Genomic DNA, 22,128 nt, shown 5'->3' with positions numbered 1-22,128 from the left:
AGGGAAAATCATAGGGCGACCTCAAAAAACACCAGATAATCTATACAGCACTGCAGTACACAGAAAAGCCATGAACATACTAGATGATGACACACACCCCCTCCATTCTGAATTTGAGCTGCTCCCCCTAGGGCGGCGCTACAGAGTACACATGGCAAGGGAAAATATATACAAAAACTCTTTTATTCCAAATGCAATTTCCATGGTCAACAAACAATGGAAAAACTAGACAGAAGGGAGGTGTAGCCAAGAGCACTACAAATGGGCTGGAACTGGTGCTTTTTGCCTTGTATCTGATGTGTATGCATGTGTGTGTGAGCTAGAGGGAGGGGATACATGTGATGTGCTGTGTTCATCCTGTGGCTATATGTCTGTGTGTAACGGAATGAATGTGTCTACTCTATGTTTCCTATGTGTTTTATACTATTCCTATCAGTGAGACCAAAGACAATTTTCATGCAGGCATGACAATAAAGTATATTCTATTCTATTCTATTCTAAACAAAAGGAGGAAAGTTTGACAACCAATTAGGGAACTGGCAACACGATTGGGTATGAAGAAGAGCATCCCAGAGAGGCAGGGTGTCTTAGAAGTGAAGATGTAGGGGTATTCATCACTCAGAGTAAACCTGTGTGCACAAATGATGAAACTATGTCATTTTAATGCTTCTTAACATGAAATTGAGTTCATCATCTACAGGACATAATATATTAAAACATTCAGAGAATCCAGAGAAATCTTTGCAAATAAGGGAAATAGCTGCAAAACAAATTGGATGGCCGTGGTCTTTTGGACCTCAGATGGCACTGCATCAACACTAGAACTGTTTCCAGACCTGTCATTGTATGGGCTTAGGAAAACCTCTGATAACCATTGTATATGTGCCCAGTTTGATACTCAATTCAAAAACTGCAGCCAAAACTGTAACAGCTAAAATTGTATTGAGACATGATACAGAAAATGCCACCCTCTTATCTGGGCCTGAGCTTGTTTAAAATGGACTGAGGTAACGTGGAAAAAGGTCCTGTGGTTAGACCAATCAAAGTTTGCCATTCTTTTTGGAAATTATGGTCTCATCTGGGCTAAAGAGGAGAGGGCCTATCCAAGTATCCAACCTATCCAACTTGTCTTAGTGCTCAGTTCGAAACCCAACATCTATGACGGTGTGGAGGAGCATTAATCCAAAATGACTCGCACTGGTTGAGTCTGCGGATCCTATCACCTCCTCTATCCAAAGGTCTCACATGCTCCAAAACCTCTATTTTTAGTAGGGAATCATTCTTATTGTGCATATGTAAAAAGTGTTGGGCCATCTGATAGTCGGGGTCACTGGTACGAATAGCATAGGCCTACTTATGCTCCGCCAATCGATCACGCAGACACCTTTTAGTGTGTAAAACACATAAAACACATCCTATGGGCAAGATAAACGGTAAATAACCAATGTGGTGTTACAGTTTATGACATTTTTATTTTGAATGATTTGTTTGATTTGAAATCCACAAAGGTTTTCGAGGGGATGACATTACTACAATGGGGGTAGTTCATGCACCGGTATAGCCCAATTGGTGTCTTAAGCCAACTTTCCTTCTTCTCAGGGGGAAGATATGTAACTTCGTTCAATCACGAAGAGTCGGGCCCTTCTGTAAGAAACCAAAGGAGATTGAGGAAAGACCTCATTGACCTTTCCTTGACCATGACTAGCTCCAGGTGTGCTGCTAGTTTCTGCAGCTGTGGAAGTGAACATGGTACACTCTTCTGCTCTTAAATGTATCTGATGTTTAACAAGGTGTTTCCTGAGATTTGATGTGTTGCCCTTGCCTGTTTTGCATATTGCCTGGCAAATGTTGCACAGACCACTGTCTCCGTCAATTTTTGTAAAATGCAACCACACAGTTGAACGCTTACGGCTGGCCATCTTTCTCCTGCTCCACAGCGTCAGCGGAACGCATGGTTTCTATCCCTAACGTTGTCATATTGTTGTCATTGTGATTGTTCACAATCTACTTTACCACTACCTGCTACTTTGCGAAGTCAGCTCAAACTAACGCCGGCAGGGCAGGTTGTCTCTATTTACGGAAATGACTGTGTGTGTGCCTCGAAGGGGGAGGGGGAGGCTGAGGGGTCGATCTAGCTCTTTGGTGGATAGGATCTACAATTAGGTGTTAAGTAAGGGATAATGTATAGAACGCAGGTCATTACTGGGAAAATAAGTCCCGACAGGGCGAACCGGACCGACGCGCAGCGGAGGCCTGAAGGGACTTATTTTCACAGTAATGACCGGCGTTCTATACATTATCCCGCTTATTATACGGCTACTTGCCAAAACGAAATAATAAACTCCCCACAATATGAAAGACATATCAGAAGCACAAAACCCGTTGCCATTGACAGCGGTAATTATATGTTTTCAGCGGTAATTACATGAATTTATTTACCGCTAGAACTTTGGGAAATCCCATTCAAGTCAATGAAGCGTTCTACTAGCATTGTGAAGAGCCGTATAATAACTAATATTACTACGCTAGGTTAAAGTACTCCCAAGTGCTATTGCACCACACATTGTAGTTCTCCTGTTTATTCGCTTGGAAAATCGCCACGTTTCATGTTGTGTGACCTTACACATTTTTATCAACTACTCTTGCAACTGTATTTAAGTAGGGAAAACGTGGATGTTTTTGATTACTGATATCTTCCTCCCTCTATGGCTACGTCTGAGCCCCGCTAGCATAGCAACATGCTAACACATTCGCGCTGTGCACCAGAGCGTTTGAGTGCACGTACCGACACGGGAGAGGTATGACTCAACTCGTGAAAGTTAAGGTAAGAACATATATTACTACTGACATTGGGTGGTGTGTTCCTTTAAACAAAACTACCAGAAAACAATGTTAAGGCATTTGTGGAGAAGAATGATAGTTTGTGTGTTCTTCCTACAGCTCACAGTAAGCTATTTCGTTGCCGAGTTGCTGGTTAGGTCTAGCCAATTGAGTGCAGAGCCCCCCCCCCCCCCCACACACACACGCACACACGCACACACACACACAAATTCTGACTTGAATTGAGTATGACGACGTCAGGCTAAATAGTTCTTGGTTGAGAAAACAAACTGGGGTACACATTGGACTGCATTTAAAAACTGTTCAATAGGTTAGCTACACTACATTCCAACGCATCACCTGTGGCTAAGACAGTTTTGTAACTGTAAGTGATTATAACTGATAGTATTGCAAACATAGGAAACTGCTGCCATCTAGTGTAAAGTCTTTTCTCATCAGTACATTCACTATTGTGCCAAGTAAATCAGTAATCACAAAACTATTTGTGTTTTCCAAATGAGTATCCGTACATCAGACCACAGAAGTTATATCAGTTTATTTACAGCTTAGTAGATGTTCAAAGCAAGGCAGTCAAACATTTCTGAGGCTGACCATATACAAAAACAGGACTTTCTCAGAATGGTGGTTCAGAAAGGCTCACATGCAAGCCAGTCACCATACTGTAGAACATTCTCACTGTCTTTCTTTTATTTGTCTTTCTCTTAGTCAACAAGAAGCACTTAAATAACACATTGCCGTGAATACGGCAGGAGGGTATAAATAGCTGCAGCTGTGTTATACACTCATCTGTGACAACATTTCCAGCCTACGACCTTTGACATTACAGGAAGCACTTTGGGCTGAAGTGGTTTTATGTCAAGCCAACACAGCGAAAAACAGCAAAGTGGTGACTACAGATCACCATGACATCTATAACTGTTTATAGGCTATTGGGGTTATATATATCCCCATCCACCCCTTCCCTTGGACACTCACAATCATCTTGCAAAAAATACTCTATGCCGGAAGATGAGCAGGATATGAGTTTGATGTGGAAACACCATGGAAACCCATAAAGTCGTTGATCTGCTAAATCTCTTGCATCTCTCTGTGGTTTATTGGCAGTATGCTTAACATAAGACTCAAGATACGGCCCCTTCCAATTTCAAGAGCACTGTGTCGTTTTTCTTTTTATATTCCCGTACAGGAAAAGGCCAGTGGACTGCTGGCGGCCCACAGGTGGTAGCAGTAGCTGTCAACTGGCTTTCTGTTGATAGATGTTAGGGACTGTTTGGAGGTGGTTAAGAGTTCCAGGCAAAATGGTAACTAATTTACACATTTTTTGTCTTTACCTGTCTATATTCATTTACACTAATGCTCAACATTTTAAATAAATGCTATCATGACATGAGATTCTAGAAATAAAAAACTTTTTTTCACCTTCATAACCTTGTAGAATCATGACATTCTTCCTGTTCAGCCTCAGTTATCAGCCTTTAAAGCTGACATGACCCAACAGCAGACCATGAACCTCCAGCAGGGTACTGACAAATCACATTCCAGAAGTGTACATCAATATACACCTGCTCTCTTCCTCCACAGACCCCTCGGTTGGTGTGGTTTAGCCCACCAGTGGCCTTCATTTGGGCACGTCCTTGAAACTCCAGGTGGCAGTCTCTGAGGTATTGTTGCCCCACATCTTGAGGGAACTGAACAAATGTATAGTAAATGAACTGAGACCACAACTTATGATAGTCACTGACAAAATGTATCATGAAAGTTTGCACTTTCAAAAAAAAGACATTAAAGAAAATAATCAACTTGTTGTATTTCAGCAGTATTTAAAGGGTTTTCACAGTTAGGCATATAACCTCTGAACAGCACCAGCCAATTAATGAGCATCACACTTTTACAGGGTGGAATGTGCAGGTTACCATCATACACGTCAAATCCATCAAAATAAAACATGCATGCATGCTTTCAAAACATGCTTCACTCAGTGTTATACATGTGTCATGCGACTGGCACAAAAATAAGACTGCTGAAGCAATAAAATAAAATTGTTAGCCAGTGACCTAGCCAGTGACCACACAAATCAATTGTGAGTGATCGGGACATAGGCTCCATCTGGCTCACACAAAGGAGAGTATCGAATTACAGCGTTTTAGTCTGGCCTATGAAGAGTACACGTGCATGAACAGCCTCAATAGAAGACACCTTATGCATTTTTTATGTTATTACAGGTATATGTTGGAGCTATCAGTTTCATGACACCCTTTCTGGTAGAAGAGGTTCATGCAAAACCTTTTCAACTCAGATCCAAAGTGTAAAGTATGTGGTCCGACAGTCCAGTATTTTGTAGCCTATAAAGAAGGGTTCATCAGCGTCCAAAGTACAACTTCCACTGGGTTTCTTTATAGATAAGCCAAACAATATTCCAAATAATGTGAAATGGGAGGTAGTACATTATGTTTATTGTCAGTGCCCCCTTCCAGGTAGCTAATGAAAACAACAGTTTTATCATTTGAAACATTTTCAATGTATTTTCCTTTGAAGTGTTTCCTAAGGTAGTGCAAAGATCCTTGATTATTAGTACTTGTGAATAGTTTGCACATTCTAAATGTTGTTTCCTAATGTAATGTGTCATAATAGCATATTATACAATGTTATTACACAATGCAAGTAGAGCGCTCCATTGACTTGAATGGGATTTCCCTAAAGTTCTAGCGGTCATTATTTTCGACTAAAGGACCTCTGAAAATAATAATGACCGCTGTCAATGGCAATTACTGCCGCAACTACTGGAACTTCATTCAAAAGTGAAAAGCAGACAGTTGATCAGCTGTGTTCTAAAGAATGTTTGATTCAAGTTCAGCGTGTGTTGTTGCGAACTATTTGTTTCTCAGCAAAAGCCATGATGAACGGTAACAAATAGGCTATAGCCTAGGCTATGTAGGCTAAAGAGAGATATCGTGGGGAGTTTATTATTTAGTTTTGGCAAGTAGCCGTGTAATAAGCTGGATAATGTATAGAACGCCGGTCATTATTGGGAAAATAAGTCCCTTCAGGGCCTCCGCTGCGCGTCGGGGTCTGGTTCGCCCTGTCGGGACTTATTTTCCCAATAATGACCGGCGTTCTATACACTATCCCTTACATAGTGTATTCTATAGTATTACAAACATTACAGATCAAAGAATATCTTCAGTTTGGCTCAACATTCAGTCTTTCCTGAGAATGAAGTAGTCTCTTTCACAGATGAACTCTAACCAGCCATCATTCTCGAAAGGTTTTTTTTACAGCCTTTGGAAGATATTTATATAAGAATCCATTCTATAATCATAAATGTACTATAATTTTATATTCTGATTCAAAATTAGAGGGGAAAGAAAACTTTTTCTTAAAAGGGTTTTACCCTTGCTAAATGCATTATGCTGTAGCACTCTTAAAAAGGACAATTTGCATCTAGATTGCTCTGTAGCTTTATATACTGTGTATCACTGACACAATATCTTTACTACTGATTAAAACATTTTAAAAGCCAGTCACTGATTAATTGGCATTAAGACAGGCAGTGCTACAGCTATTATAATTTAGCTGTGAAGCTGCCGACTTGTATCTGTTTATTTCCATGGGGAGCTGTATTCTTAGAGGTAGGTTTGTTTTAGCTTGTGATCTCAGCATCATTAAAAGTGGGAAAATGACAATTGCTTACAGTTACCAAAATATTTTGTCATGTACCACAGAAGAGTGGTACACTCAGTGTAAGCAATAGCTCAAAATATTTGAGAAATGTTTTGACAAATAACACAAATTAAATCAAGGCATATCCTTCACCATTCCAGCAGTAACATTATCCATGAGCCCACAAAACCTCATCCATTGTGTTACTTTAACACAACTGCACATGATAGTGCTAAAAGCCTAAAGCAATTTAGCATGGCTTTATTGGGATTATTCACAATTTTGCCTTATACTGTACTTCCTTATATTGCATTGAAGTGCTCTACTTGCCTGCAGACTCTTGTATCTAATTTAACTCAAAGAGTAGATTAGCCAATCAGAGGAGAGGTCAGAGAAGAGACCAGTTGGTTAAAAAATGAACCATACCATACAAGTATAATTGTTGGAATTCAGTGAACAACTTTAAATCCAAGCAAATGACGTCACCCCTTTGGAAGGGTTTCATTTAGAATGGCTTAGAATTGTAGATTGTGATGAAAATGAAATGAGATCAACAGGAAAACAAGATATAAAAGAAAATGTTTGTGCAAATCACTCTCAAAGACTGAGAGTCCAGTCTGCACAGCAGACATGTTTTCAGCCGCCCACAAAAGAAGACTACAAATCCCAGCATGCCTTTTTTTCCAGCAATAAAACGAGGAATCGAGTGACAACAATTCCTCAGAATACTGCAGCCATGCAGAGAACAGTTCTGATAGCTCTCATGAGAAAGCATGCCTTAGTCCAGAGGTGGCCATGCCAGGCATGCCTTACCCATCGCTGGGCGGACACTGTCCCAGATGCACCCTGAGAACGCCCTGCTCGTGGAGCCTCAGCAGGTGGTCAAACTCGGCTGGCATTGCATGAATCTTCTTCTTCGTCTCCCGGTCATCGTAGTAGTGGTTGGTGAGGTGCCGGTGGTGACCGTGCGGGTGCTGGCTGAATGGCCAGAAGCCGTACAGGTGCACGTTGGTGCACAGCTCCAGGGCCAGGCTGGCCATGATGAGGCCCGTGCTCAGGCGGACGGTACGCAGGCCCTGCGAGCGCCAGAAGCGAGCCAGGCCGGTCAGGTAGTCCGGATTGAGGAAGACGGGTCGCGTGGGGCTCCGGAAGTCCTCCAGGGTGTAGACGGCGCGCAAGGACACCGGCGTGTTGTGGCCATATGAGAAGGCAGGGAGGAGGACCAGGGCGTCACCGTAGGGGCGGAGGCCCTCAACGAATGGCCGCCGCCGCTCCATGAGCCCACCAAACCTGACGGAAGAGGAAATGATGGAGGAGACATTCAAAAAGAGAAGTGAAAGAGGGAATTTCCTAAAATACCAAGCTGGATGACAACACTCAAAGAGGTTGAGGGGAAGCAAACATTTAACACAAACCTACAAACAGGGAACTCATGGTAACTCAAACATTGAAGGGACAAACATGACCCGGGCCTGAAGAAAGCAAATGAGTGAAATGCAAAATGGGAATAAGTGAGCTTCGCTCTTCTATATGCCTGCAACGACAGGGTACCCATAGCTGCAGCCTAGTTTGCTACAAGCCTATAAGGGGCAGTGTTTACAGAAATCTAAGAAAAGAAAAAAATGGTGAATATATAATGCTGGTTGTTGATCACGTATGACTGAAAGCTAGATACAGTATGTGAAAACCTTTAATGCAATCTTAAGAAACCTTTAGTACCATTTAAGACAGGTTTAGACAAAATGCACTGGCATTAGGTACCATGCCAGTCAGATCGAATGAAAACAAACAAACAAAAAACTTTAAAGTAAGAGTACCGGTAGCCAATACCACAGAGTGGCAGTAAGAGTTAAAGCTCGACCAATATGGGATTTTAAAGACCGATACCAATTTCGATATTTGAGGATTTAAAAAACCAATAATTGATAAATCCTCCGATATTCATTAAACACAATGTAAAAATTTACTCTAATATTTAGCATATTGAAAAGTTCTGATCAAGGTGGGACATTGTGTTTAAATAGGCCTAACTACCTGGTATCCTAATGAAAGGCTAAGTTATAAAGTAATTATGTAAGGCATAATGTATAGAACGCCGGTCATTATTGGGACCAGCGTTCTATACATTATCCCGCTTATTACACGGCTAATTGCCAAATCGAAATAATAAACTCCCCACGGTATGTCTTTAGCCTACATAGCCTAGCCTATTTGTTACCGTTCATCGTGGCATTTGCTGAGAAACAAATACTGTAGTTTGCACGCTGAACTTGAATCAAACATTCTTTAGAACACAGGATCAACCGTCTGCTTTCACTTTTGAATGAAGTTCCAGTCCTTGCGTAGTGATATGAAAGACCTGAATTAGAAGCACAAACTCCATTGCCATTGACAGCGGTCATTATTTTTTTCAGAGGTCCTTTCCTCAAAAATAATGACCGCTAGAACTTTGAGAAAATCCCTTGGCCCCACTTGACCCGTGGCGCTACTGGCTGGGGCACCTGCACCGTATGCCGGCGACCCTTCTGGATCCCACCCCGACTCTCTCTCCCACACACTTCCTGTCATTCTCTACTGTCCTATTAGTGTTGCACGGTGTATCGATACTAAAAAGGTATCACGATGCCTTCACACAAAAAACGATACGATTTCCGACGTTTTTAGAATCGATACTTTATTAAAATAATAACTTAACATAGTTCTTTGCCGACAGTCCTCGGCCTTGTGGATATAACAAAAGGTGAAATCTGGAACTATTTCAGATACATCGTGAATATTGCAGGCAAGCCATCAGGTACACAGAGGCCCGTTCGTAAAATATGTTTCAAAGTCATTTAAAAGCAGTAGGCTACGCATGGAACTTGGCTAAACACCTCGCAGACATATCCCAACATTTTTAAAGAGTTCAAAGAACGACAGGTTAACGAATATGCTATAGAAAACAGGACTACATGGTTAGTGCCAAGTTCTTCTCTTCTGTTTTAGTCTAGCCTAAGTGAAACGAGTATGGGATAAAGCGAACCTTCCTTCATCAATTAATTTTGACGAGACATAACGAGCTGTAATCATTTTGACAAGACATAACGAGCTGTAATCATAGGGTGCTAACGTGATGAAAGCGCAATGTTCACGGCAGAATAACATTACCATAACTTGTAAACAATCTATTTCACGTTCGGCATGTTGACTGCAATTTGTTCAATAATTATTGCCCAGATGTAGGATAGGCTACCCTAAGTGCGCTAATTAAAGCCCACAGCATATAATACCACCAAAGCGCGTTGAGTCCTAATAATAATAGCGGCTTATTGTTACGTGGTAGCAAATCATGTTATCAAAGAAATAGACGTCATGAAGGAATGCGCATAGATATATTGCAACAGGTAATGGTGTAGGCCTATCTGACGAAGACCTGAGTGGTGGTAACGTCGTACTTGAACACTGGGCGCAAAGAAGACTATCCTCACATTTTTCCCTTTGCAACTGTCAAAGAAATCCCATGAACATGGGAAGGCCTAGGGTAGCCTAGGCTATACTGTACATCAGATGGCCTAAAGATTAGGCCCCTCTGCATAGCATTCAGTGCAGTAGTTACAGCATGCAGTAATTTCAAAACTGACCTTGATCTAGCTTAGTTTGGCTATTTAAAGCTACTTTATTGCCAAAACACAACACAATGTAAATGAACTATAACAATCAATAAAGGACTTAATCACACAAAGTAGGCCTACTATTTTACTGACTATAAAAAATAATAATTATGTAGGAAGTTTAGAACCCGGAATTGACCTGCACACTACAAAAGTGCACCGAATTCAACACAAATGACTCAATACACTTGGAGGAGGTATGAGTCCTTTCTTTTTCAGATATCTTAGGATTTCGCCGTAGCATCGTTTCAGTATCGAGCATCGTGATATTTATGGCTGGTATCGTATCGAAGTCATAATTTTGGCACCGTAACAACACTATGTCCTATCTCATTAAAGGCATAAAAAGGCCAAAAAAAATACTTTAAGAACTTTGGGAAATCCCATTCAAGACAATGGAGCGTTCTACTTGCATTGTGAAGAGCCGTGTAATAATATGAATAATAGCATCAGGTCTTTGTTCAATCTTTTGGCTGGAAATGCTTCCAACGTGTTTGCCTGTCGTGTGAAAAATAGTTGCTGTTCTTATTTCTAGCTGGCACGTTTGCAGTGTGACATTGGTAAGACAATACTGGAAATTTAGCCGATAGATCAGCAAAAAGCTAATATCGGGCTGTAGTAAGAATCACAGAAACCCTTTTGTTTGTTTGTTTGTTATCAAGATTACTATAACTATAATATATTCAGAACTCTGCAGCCAGACTAATCACTCATACCAAGAGATCTGCTCACATCACCCCTATTCTTTCTCAGCTTCACTAGTTACCGGTTCTGTCCCGAATCAAATTCAATGAGCCCTCCATGACTTTGCTTCTCCTTCCTCTGTGACCTTCTGGTCTCTTACACTCCATCCCACTCCCTCAGATCCTCTAACAAGACTCTCTACCCTGGGTGGCAGGTCTTTCAGCACCATGGCCCCTAAGCTCTGGAATTCTCTCCCTCAATCCCTCTGTGATCCCTCCCTTGTTTCCTTTCTTCAAAGCGACCTTGAGTCTGGCGCTATATAAACTACATGTACCACAAAAATGACCACCACTCAGCAACTACTCTTGCAACTTTTGTGTATGTAAATTGATTGATTGTGTGCATGTGTGCGTTTGCTTTTATGCTTACGTGTGCTTCTCTGTGTGTGAGTTTTCGCTTGTGAGTGTGTGTGTGTGGGGGTAATGGTGTGTGTGTGTGTGCGTGTGTGTTTATGAGTATGTGTGTGTGCCTGCATGTGTGTGCATGTATTTTTATGTGTGTGTTTGCGTGTGTTCATGAGTGTGTGTGTGCATGAGTGTTTGTGTGTGCATGCGTAGTGTACAGTCACTAAATGTACACATATTATAATTTATTGTATGGCCCTCCATGCTTGGAATGCATTCAGAGGGTGTCATAATGATCCTATACTTCAAATTCCGTTCAGTTTTGAACCTGTCAGCCAATGATACCTGCGATTACAATGCCTCAGCTTTTTCATTTTTAACTAGGTGGCGCTATACATCAAATGAGTTGTTATGAGATGGTCTTTCAGTTATGGGCACCCCGGTCTTTCAGTGTCCTGGGAATCGTTGACACAAAATTACTGAAGAAAAAAAAATCCGAAAGAAAAAAAACTCTGACTAAACTTATATGATCGCCACTTCACTGCGCTGCGCTATTATTATTATTATTATTATTATTATTATTATAACCCTTTTAAAAAAATACTTTCATGACAATGCACAAAATGTCAAAGAAAAACGTTCGCAATGTGCTGCCACAGACACACTCATCAAAGAAATTGCAAATCACGCTCCTTGCACACACACACACACACACACAGCATACACACATGCACAGCACACACACACACACACACATGTACAGCACAGGCATGTGCAAGCAAGCACATACATGCATGCACGTAATCACATTCCTCTGATAATTCAGAACAGATACTCTCTTTTTTTCTGCTCCACTCACTTTTCATGGAGAATGCTGGGATTGGCTGTTACCAAGTTGGTTTTATTCCCCACATCCTTTTCATAGCCGTGGTCCAACGGAGGAAGGTTACATCTGTGAGAGAACCACATGGGGAGTTGGGGGAAGGAGAGACAGTGGCCTCACATGTTACTGTGCAAAGGTTTGTTTTACACAGTTAAGTATAGTTATGTTATATATAGACTATAATCATAGCTATGCTTATGGTCTTTAGCAGACACTTTTATCCAAATTTACTTTCAACATTATATGGCAATATTATATATCTATCTGGAACAGACCTTTTCCTAGAGTCCTGGTGGCTCTTATCAGTTTGTGTATTTTAAAGACGGATACAATTAAATGGATTGAATTTTGTACGTACATACCTGATAACAAACTGGGCAGATTCGATTCTCTGTCCACAGCTACTGTTGGCAAGAATACCCCCATTTCCAACAACAGAGCATGAATCCCATGTTGTGTTTCCAAAGGGTGACTCCTACACATGTGTACACAAATATACAGAGAGAGAGAGAGAGGTCACATGATAAGAACCAAGTAGAAAACTATGTAGTGTGTGAAGTAAGCCCCTGTGCCCACTTTCCCATAAGCTTTTAAGTACAAATGGTGTCCTTTACCTTTGGAAAGACACTGAACAGTGCAGGGGTCACTTGCAATGGCTTCCTCTTCTCACCATCATACACAACCTTTGACCTGACAGGGGTATTGGCTTGCGTGACAACTGCTTTAGTGACACCATGACACTTGCTGCTCAGCAACGACCTAACAAACCACCCCACAAAGACAGTGACAGAATATTGGTCACTATAGACCCTCACGACTGCATAAAAAGTCATGTGTGTTCCTATTAGGCATTTCTGGTGGCACGGAAAACAACACTGAGCTAATAGTAACTTTGAGACAAACATTTAAAAACAACTTTTAAAGTTGACATTTTGTAATAAATACTCTAAAGTCCTATTCATTTTCATTTCAAAGTATCTGTGTTGGTTTTCAATGTTTCAACTGAAAACCCTCTATTTCAAATTGAAAAAGTCAGTGCAGTATTAACATTACCTAAAACTTCACATGATATGTCTCTTTACATTTATTTGTTACCGTTTTGTTGTGGCTTTTGCTGAGAAACAAATAGTTTGAATTTTGAATGAAGCTCCATTGCAAGAAGTGACCGGACTACTTGTGGAGTGATATGAAATATGTGAATTAGAAGCACAAAACCTGTTGCCATTGACAGAGGTCATTATATGTTTTTAGAGGTAATTACATGAATATAGTTGACTGGTAGAACGTAATGGAGCGCTCTACTAGCATTGTGCAGAGCCGGATAATAAATTACATTATTTTTGTCCTGGTCATTTACATGCTACAGAACCGATCAGAAAGTACAGACGTCTCATGTCCTGTATCCTCTGAAACAGGATCCTGTCACAAACATGCTTCCCAGATGGTCTTTGGAGTGCTCAGGTGGCATGATAATATGGTGAATGCTCGCAATGAAATGAGGTTCATCGAGTGTCACAGCGTTCATTTCATCACAATCCTGCGAGAGTGCAACTTGGCTTCCCTGACTCCCTAGAACAACATGATGCTGAGGTCCCCAGGTCCATGGTATGGGCCCAGGAGAGGGGACACTCCAGGGGTCACACTGTCCAACTGCTGCTCTATTAAGGTAAAAGCCACCATGTGCTGGCTTAACCCTTCAAGGTGTAGGTTTTTGAACATTCTAAGTTCCGCAACAATTGAAGGTTCTAAAATTCTATGTTGAATTCAATGAACCCAGATATTCTTTAGAATGTTAATTTCCCAACATTCCCGTCACACCGGTGTGACGGTACTCCTTTAAGGCTTAAGCGCATTCCAACAGCAGGGTCCCCTATGGCTATGCTAAAGGGAGGGTCAGCTGAGGAAGGGGAGGACGGAAAGAGAAGAACAAAAGAATAAGAACTTCCACTTGACACCCCCCCAATCACACAGCAGACTTCAACGAAAAATGCTATCCACCCAATACAAAAATAAATTAAATGGATAAACAACTCAAAACAGACTCTGGTACAGTAGGCTTAGCCTTTGTTTGATTGGTAATTGTCATTTCCTGAGAACAGAATTCCAAGTCCATCCTGCTCTAGAATCAGGAGTTCACAAGATGGCAAGTACACCTATTTGTGGCCAAACTGTTTTCTAGAAAAATGATTTGTCCACACATAGCCTACATGAGTATTTTGAGTTTACTTGAAGATGCATAACTCTGCCAAGAGCATGGCAAACAAATAAACAGGTGCTGATAACCCTCATTAAAAAGCCATGTTGAAAAATCAGAAGTCTGAAAAAAAAAAATAGATAAGGCTGCTCATAGTGACATTACACACCTAAAGTTTTTAAGCGACCTAAAACATAATGCAGTAGCAAGATATCTTTTTGCCTTAGTTTCACTGTATGAGATGATAACTCTATGGTGTCCAATGATGCCCTCAGAGTCAGAGGTGATGAAACAAGGCCACAGCATGAATTGCTTGAAACCTACACTTTCACAACTGTCCTTGAGTCAACAAGATCTGGAGACCACATGTCCAAACTGGTACAGAACACTGAAAGCATGGTATAGTGAAAGTAGATATGCAGTACATAGTGAGCGTATTCTAGTCAGTTACAAATAACAGATAACTTAATGAAAGTTTAAGATATTATTGAATTTAGATTGCTCCATTGCACAAGGCAACAGCACACTGATAACCAAGATGGATACTGTGATGAGCATAGCCTTAAGATATATAAGAAAACGTTTTGTTTGCGGCACAAAATACTGTACAGTTATTGTTGTCTCATGACCATCCCCGTGGTTCGATTTCCTGTTTCCACTGAGTAATGTTCCACTCCAGGACTCCAGGAGAGAGGCCCAAGAGCACAGCTCGCCAACCACCCAGCCTTCAACGCCCACACATGTTGATTAAGAATTCTCAGGAAATACACACACACACACGAACGCACACAAAGAAGATGCAGCTATGCCTCAGGCATTGCTAAAAGGCCTTGAATGACTCAGCTGTGAATTGACATTGTGTATTTCTGTGACAGTGATAACAGCATGTTCACAGATGCAACAGATGGTTCTGTGTGTTTTGGGTCATGGGAATCAAATGGAATGGGAAAGGCAGGGGAAATTGGGATGAGTTTTTATTTCCGGCACTTTCCTTGGGAACATCTGGCAACATACCTGCATTCCTCTCTATCTCTCTGTATTTCTTTCTATCTATCTATCTAGTTAATTTTCTAGTTTGTTTTGTTAGTTATTGCTAGTTAGTTATTGCTAGTTAGTTATTGTTTTGTTCTTGATGCAATCACTGAGAAAAACTCAATATTGTGATAATGAAAATTGTGTGTGTGTGTGTGTGTGTCTGAAAGCACATTATTTGGAATGGTTTGTATGTGCTCTCACCTGAACTTTTTATAATTGTTTTCTTGTTTCTTCCAGTTTTTTGAATAACGTTCCACCACTTTATCAATAATGCTGTCCCTGAGAAAAGGTACAATGCATGATTTCACAGGACACCAGTAAAACGTCTTTCCAGAAGCAAGTAAGATCTCGACTGCTTTTTTGGAAATACAACAAAAATAGAACAATGAAGTAATTTATCCAGCCATTAAATATTTCTGCAATTGTATGTTAAATACATAACAATACATAAATAATAACAACAGAAATATCAAAAGAGTGCATTAGATTTAAGGAACAAAAGACCATAGTAATTTTGACAGAATATGTCCCGTCATGTCTTTTATCGTGTCATGACCGATTAATTCAGTCTTTTGCCTTGTCTTGCTGAGTCAATGATGAGTACACACTTTTTAATGTAGGTGCAGTTAAAACAAACCACAGATGAGTCTGGGCATGTTTTTAAAGCTCTGTTACATGGGTTTGATTTGTATGATGTTTTCATGGCTCAGTGCTCTGAGGTCTTACCTGCAGCCTAGGCAGTCTGTTGAATCCACACTCTTCTGGCTTTGGAAAGGGCTACGAGGAGTGGTGTCACTGCAAGAGTGAGTGAGACAGGTGAGAAAGTGTGTGTGTGTGTGTGGAACAGAGAGAGAGAGAGAAAGGAAGACATCAGCATGTGGAAAAATGCACCGTATGTACATTTCAGAGTCTTTTCTCTTTCTGTTATGAACATTTTTGAACAAAAAGGCTACTGATCATTTCCTACAACCTACATGTCTCTAAGGTGAAACTGAGAGCCAGCCCAGCTGGAGCTGTGTTTTGACAACAAACAGAACATCGGTGTCCTTTCAAAACCATGACGACAGTGTCTCAGGGTTGTATACCATTCCATGACTCCTCTCTAAGTTGGTAGCTTACCATAAACACAATCAATCCCACACCACACAAACATGTTGACAGTCCAAAGACTACACTCAGTGAGTGGAAGTTATAGAAGCAAAGCTTTTTGACAGAGATGATCCTTATTTTTGTTATCCTATTTTAGAGGATTATTATTATGTGAGAGAAGTTGTTTTAACAGAGGAAACCGTACCAAACTCCAAACAATGCAGTGCATTCTGCGTCTACTGAAATCCATCTCATACACAGGGTTGGGTCAGATTACTTTGAAATGTAATCCATTACTGACTACAAATTACATGCCAATTTTTGTAATCAGTAACGTAATCAGTTGGATTACCAAAAACATGTAACGTAATCTGATTATTTTAGGATTACTTGAACAAAATGATCAACATCTTGGACAATGAATGCCATCCACTCTACAGCACTATTAAAAAGCAAAAGAGCTTGATCAGCTGGAGACTTCGCTCACTGCCATGCACAACTGAAAGGCTGAGGAAGTCATTTGTCCCCAGGGCTATTGAACTGTTTAATGCTTCTCTGCTTAGTCTGTCTGCCTCTCCACCCCTCCATGTTTGAGTACTGACTGTCCACTACTGCTTTACTACTGTTTTACTAATGTCCACAGCCTAATGTTTTTACTACTGTTTTTCCTGCTACACTGTTTTTCATGCTATATTAGCACACATGATCAATGGCTTCTGCTACAATACTGAATGGCTGTAACCCTATTACCTCAACCTGTTCTTGCACAGACATAGTTTTTTATATTACCTTGTCTACATTATACTTTACTCTCCTATTTGTCCATATTATTTATGCTGGTCTCTAGACCTTATTATTGCACTGTTGGACTAATGTTGGACTACTTTTTGCACCTTCACCATGACACTCACTCTCTTGAGCACCTTACCATACACACAGAACTACAGGACTACTGTTGGACTACTTTTGCACCCTCACCATGACACTCACTCTCTTGAGCACCTCACCATGCACACAGAACTACAGGCCCTGTCACTACAAGCGTCTCATGCTTGATCACCCTCAAGCACACTGGATTTTTTACATTTATTTATATAGTATATTTAGTATTTAGTTTTGTTAGTTTTTCTTATCTCCTACTGTCTCTATTGTACAGTGGAGTTTGGTTATATGTTTATACTTATACTTATATTTACCATTTCTGCTGTAAGTGCATGTTGTGTGTGATGTCTGTATGCTACTGAGACCCCCTGAATTTCCCCTTGGGGATCAATAAAGTATCTATCTATCTATCTATCTATCTATCTATAAATATGCCCATTAAGTAAAAGACACCACCACAGAATTGATGAAAGAATTTTCATTCTATTTTTCTCCACTCTTCCCCAAACATGCACAACTCAGCTTAACCTTTATAAGGGCACAGCTGGACAAAGAATTTAGCTTTCGCTGGATTTTTTTGACCCAGGGACATGGCCTGAGATTGGCATAAAAAAGGGAAGCATTAAACCCAAATGACACCATGTCCATTTTGTGGGGGCGAGAAAATTATTATTTTGGGATGTTTTTCAACCAGGGGGACCTGGTGACTTTCTCAAAGTAAACGGTAACACTAAAATAAGAGGCTACATTAAGATTAGGAGGAAAAGATCAGGCAGTGTGCTGAGAGACCTGCTCCAATAGTATGTAAGTTAGTAAGTAAGTATATCTTTTGATCCCGTGAGGGACATTTGGTCTCTGCATTTATCCCAATCTGTGAATTAGTGAAGCCGAACCGGCAAGCCCAAAGGCCTAAGCCCTAACCAGTAGGCCATGGCTGCCCCAAAAGGCAGCATTTAAACATTAAACCACACAATGATCCAAAACATACAGCCAAACAAGGCAAGAAATGGTTAACAGAGAACAATATCAATATTTTAGAGCGGACCTCAATCCGTCTAAAAAGTGAGCACAAGGCCAAAGTGATGGCAAATAATCGTTCCTGCCTCAAACTCCAGATTGCTGCTAAAAAGGTGCAGTCTCATTGTGGAGACATGAAGAGGCTTGGTGGGTATTATATGAACCATTTTGAGGGCTGTGGTGGTAAATAAAGATGTTTCCAGTGATTGTTTAAAAAGGGTATGAATAATTTTGAACACACATTTTTTCATAAAAATTTAAAGAAATAAAAAAAACACTTTTTTTGATTCCATGTTTTTACCACATTGTCTTGCAACCTTTTGGCATGTGCAAGTGTCTTTTTAAGTAAGAACAAACATATTGGTCAAGAGAAAATCAATATTTGCCAGGGGTATGAATAATTTTGTTCTTAACTATATCTGAAAAAAGTCTAAAAAGTGAACATCCGAATTAACTGCTTGTCAAATTAAAAGATATCATAAAAAAGTTGCATTGTTTGCATGATAAAATGTAATCAGGTAATCCCCAACAATGTAACTGTAATCTGATTACACAATTTTTTTATTGTAATCTGGGCTGATTATAGTTACTTGATTTTTGTAATCTGATTACTAATCCAGATTACATGTAATCCGTTACTACCCAACCCTGCTCATACATACGTTTTTTAAATTAGAGAGGATACAGAGAACTTTTGTTTAAAAGTAAATGTGATTTTTGCTTCACAAACAGTACTTCTCTTACACCAACATAAGTGATTAAAAAGAATTATGTTATTATGTAACTATAAAATGTGCTGTGAAGAATACGTAATAGTTTCTTCATATACACACACAAACACACACACACACACACGTGAGCAAACTCACCTGTCTGAGTAAACAATCCACAAAAGCAGGGTAAAGAAGGATCCGAGGGCGAACAGAATGAGCATGAGATAGAGGAGCAGCTTGAGAAGAACAAGCTTCATTCCTCACACACACACACACTTACTCACACACACCTGCTACTTCTTCATGGACATAGCCTCTCTCTCCTACCCTCGCTCTTTCTCCTCCGTGCGGCCCCGTCCCTTGCACGGACTTTCCGGCCCAGTTGCTCGTGTCCACCTCAGGTTTCCTCCTTTTGCTATCCTCCTGGCTCCTTGCTCAAGTGTTTAATCCTGTGGTGGCATTTCTCTGGACCCACTCCGTTTCTGCCTGTCTCTCTCTCTCCCTCCCTCCCTCTTTCGCTCCCGCTGTATTTCTTTTGTGCTTTTTTCTTTCAGCTTTTCTCTTGCTCAAGCCAAGTAGTTAATCTCCTTGTCTCTCTCGCTACCCTTATTCCCCTTCTCTAACTTTCTCTCTCATAAACAACAGACTGTCTCACCAGGCAGACACACCTCTATGATTGCCCTGATATTCGTCTATGACATCTCAACCTCTTCAGATGTTCCTCTTTTCTGTCTCTCTCTCTTTCTCTCTCTCACTTTGGTTTCTCTCACCAGTTCTGCTCTGCCCCTCTGCTAGGAAAGGGGTGGGGGTTAGAAAGGTGGGAGTGAGGGGTCCTCCCGATCTTTTTTCTCACGGTTTCTTACTTTAATGTGTAATCCTTGTTCATTTTCTCATTTCCATGACTCACTCTCAGGCAGGCAGACCTTGTTCTTTTTCTCCTTTTCTCTTTCTCTCTCTCTCTCTCTCTCTCTTGTTCTCTCCCTCTGTATCTTCCTGTCTCTGGCACTCTGTTAAGGCTCCACGTCCCTACTTTTGCTCTGCTTGTCACTAGCTGTTGCTGTTGCTCCTTCCACATTCTCCACCCCCCCCCCCCCCCCCCCCCATGTCCAGGAATGATTGCCCCCTCCTTCCCCCATTTTCCCCTCTCCCTCTTACTGATTCTCTCTCCTGCATTCATTTGTCTCTTTCTCTCACTGTCGTGCATGAGCAGCAATAATATGAGTGCCTGGTACTGAATTCGCGTCCAAGGCTCTCTCTTTCTCTCTCTCTCTCTCTCTCTCTCTCTCTCTCTCTCTCTCTCTCTCTCTCTTTCCCTCTCTCTGTGTGTGTGTGTAAGTGTGTGTTTGGAGTGCAAGCTATTTTTCCCCTTTTTTTCACACCATCCAATCAGAGTTAGTAACTACTTGGGGCAGTGGCTATCAGCCTATCAGATACTCTGGTGTGAGTTCTCCCCTCAATAACCCCACACCCGCCTCAGCCAGGTTTCTGCTGAGGCAGAGAGTGAGAGGGGGGGGGGGGGGGGTAGGAAGGGAGCCAGAGAAGAAAATGCCAGAAGCACTAGTAAAAAACCACTAAAGCGGTTGCTATTCATTCTTGATTTCTGAGAGTGGTCAAGGGGTTCTGTGTGTCTGACTGATTTAGTGGAGGGGAAAGCAGAAATGGGGGAATGTTCTCTGGAAGAGAGGGGGAGGGGAAGGGGGAAAAAACTGGACAGTCTCCACTGTTGCACTTTAAGCAATAGGGTAGCGTGTAGCGGGGGTGCTATGTAACGAATAAATGAGTGTGAGTGCACTTCTGCGTGTTTTTTTGTAAAAATTCTTTTGTGTTGTCAGTAATGTTATCATGAGTGTACTGTACAAATACTGTAACAAGCCTTCATACAAGCAATTGAAATTCCTGCCTTATATCAGCTGTGTCAAGTACTCTCACTTTGGCAACAATGTGGTTGCACACAAACACACTAGGAAATACAAAAGCACATATTTAGGGAATGTGGTATGGAGAAGAGGAGAGCTAGAGAGAAAGAGAGAGAGATGGTTGAAGATGGAATGAGTAGTAAAGATGACAGACAAAGTCATGGGATAGGGACTGGAATGTGCAGAGACAGAGAGCTGGTTATAAGTGCATCAATGCCAGCACAATCTGCATTATTATCTGTGATAATGTAGAGAAGGACAAGCTGTCTCCTCCCCAGACTCCCCCCTGCACAGGACCATGTGTGCCTGTGAGGAAAGCACAATATCTCCTTTTGTTTGCCCTGGCTGTCTGATGTCACAAGCGTGCACCAAGGAAGTGACCCATTTCTCCCCAAACACACACACTCTCTCTCTCTCAGATACACGCACATACATACACACTCATATGCAGTCACACACTGGCATAAATGCAGCCTCAAGCACAAATACACACATACAGACATACACAGCAACGCTCGTATTCACACTCACACAAACACACACAAACATTTGGTAGGCCAATGTTTTATTTATTTATCCAACATGCTACTTTCAAACCATGACACTCACTTTTAATCAGCTTTGTGTGTGTGTGTGTGTGTGTGAGTGGAAAGAGAGAGAGAGAGAGAAAGAGACCATGGGCTGATCTCTCTAATGGTCTTCTAGGTTGCAGACATGTTGACTTGAAGTTAGCAGATGTTTACTTTGATCCAAGAAATGCAGCATAGCCAAGCCTATACCTCTGTGCAGAATTTATGTGAGCTGCCAGAGCTGTGTGTATGTGTGTGTGCACACGTGTGTGTGCGTCTATGCGTGAGAGAGAGACGCACAAACAATGTGCTCAGGAAAGAAATATTTTTGCAGTCTGTGAAGATGTGTGACGTATTGGACGTAATGCATCAAGACAGGAAACTGCTGTGTGTTCCAGTGCACACATGTGAGACACCGCACAGGAATCTGCCGGACAGAATGCACTTGGTCACGAGCAGATGTATGCGCACACACCATGGCAGACAGGCTTTAGGTTACAAACACACACCCCACAGCTGTCTGGGTATTTACATGTACATCCATATCATTAACAGCTGATTTGGCTTTCATCCACTGCAGCACAACACAAA

The 22,128-nt window shown here is 41.2% G+C and overlaps 1 protein-coding gene across 3 annotated transcripts; it reads right to left on the bottom strand.

Moving 5' to 3' along the window:
• Positions 1-165: 165 nt before the first annotated feature.
• Positions 166-20,127, bottom strand: st8sia6 (ST8 alpha-N-acetyl-neuraminide alpha-2,8-sialyltransferase 6). Of its 3 annotated transcripts, XR_006031005.1 has the most exons (9): positions 19,209-20,127; positions 16,078-16,146; positions 15,553-15,630; positions 12,737-12,881; positions 12,485-12,597; positions 12,099-12,191; positions 7,315-7,791; positions 4,261-4,519; positions 166-629 (listed from the first exon to the last, which is right to left on the bottom strand). XR_006031005.1 is itself a non-coding variant. In XM_042087966.1 (8 exons), the coding sequence occupies exons 1-8, from the start codon at positions 19,307-19,309 to the stop codon at positions 4,393-4,395; spliced, it is 1,203 nt and encodes a 400-aa protein (XP_041943900.1). In that variant the 5' UTR covers positions 19,310-20,127; the 3' UTR covers positions 3,054-4,392. The 3 variants fall into 3 exon arrangements, 2 of the variants coding, with proteins under 2 accessions (XP_041943900.1, XP_041943901.1); XM_042087966.1 differs by lacking the exon at positions 166-629 and having other exon boundaries at positions 3,054-4,519; XM_042087967.1 differs by lacking the exon at positions 166-629 and having other exon boundaries at positions 3,054-4,529; positions 19,209-20,126.
• Positions 20,128-22,128: the final 2,001 nt, after the last annotated feature.

This window comes from Alosa sapidissima, chromosome 3 (genome assembly GCF_018492685.1).
Source record: "Alosa sapidissima isolate fAloSap1 chromosome 3, fAloSap1.pri, whole genome shotgun sequence".
Classification (NCBI taxonomy): Eukaryota; Metazoa; Chordata; class Actinopteri; order Clupeiformes; family Clupeidae; genus Alosa; species Alosa sapidissima.
Note: the sequence above shows the minus strand (reverse complement) of the source record. Positions and strands in the feature narration are given on the sequence as shown.

Excerpts from the sequence above, each read along its gene's own strand:
- st8sia6 (XM_042087966.1), bottom strand. The coding sequence starts at position 19,309 with ATGAAGCTTGTTCTTCTCAAGCTGCTCCTCTATCTCATGCTCATTCTG. Across the intron at positions 15,631-16,077 it reads ACAGACTGCCTAGGCTGCAG|GGACAGCATTATTGATAAAG; the intron begins GTAAGACCTCAG and ends ACCTTTTCTCAG. Across the intron at positions 12,598-12,736 it reads TGTTCAGTGTCTTTCCAAAG|GAGTCACCCTTTGGAAACAC; the intron begins GTAAAGGACACC and ends ACACATGTGTAG.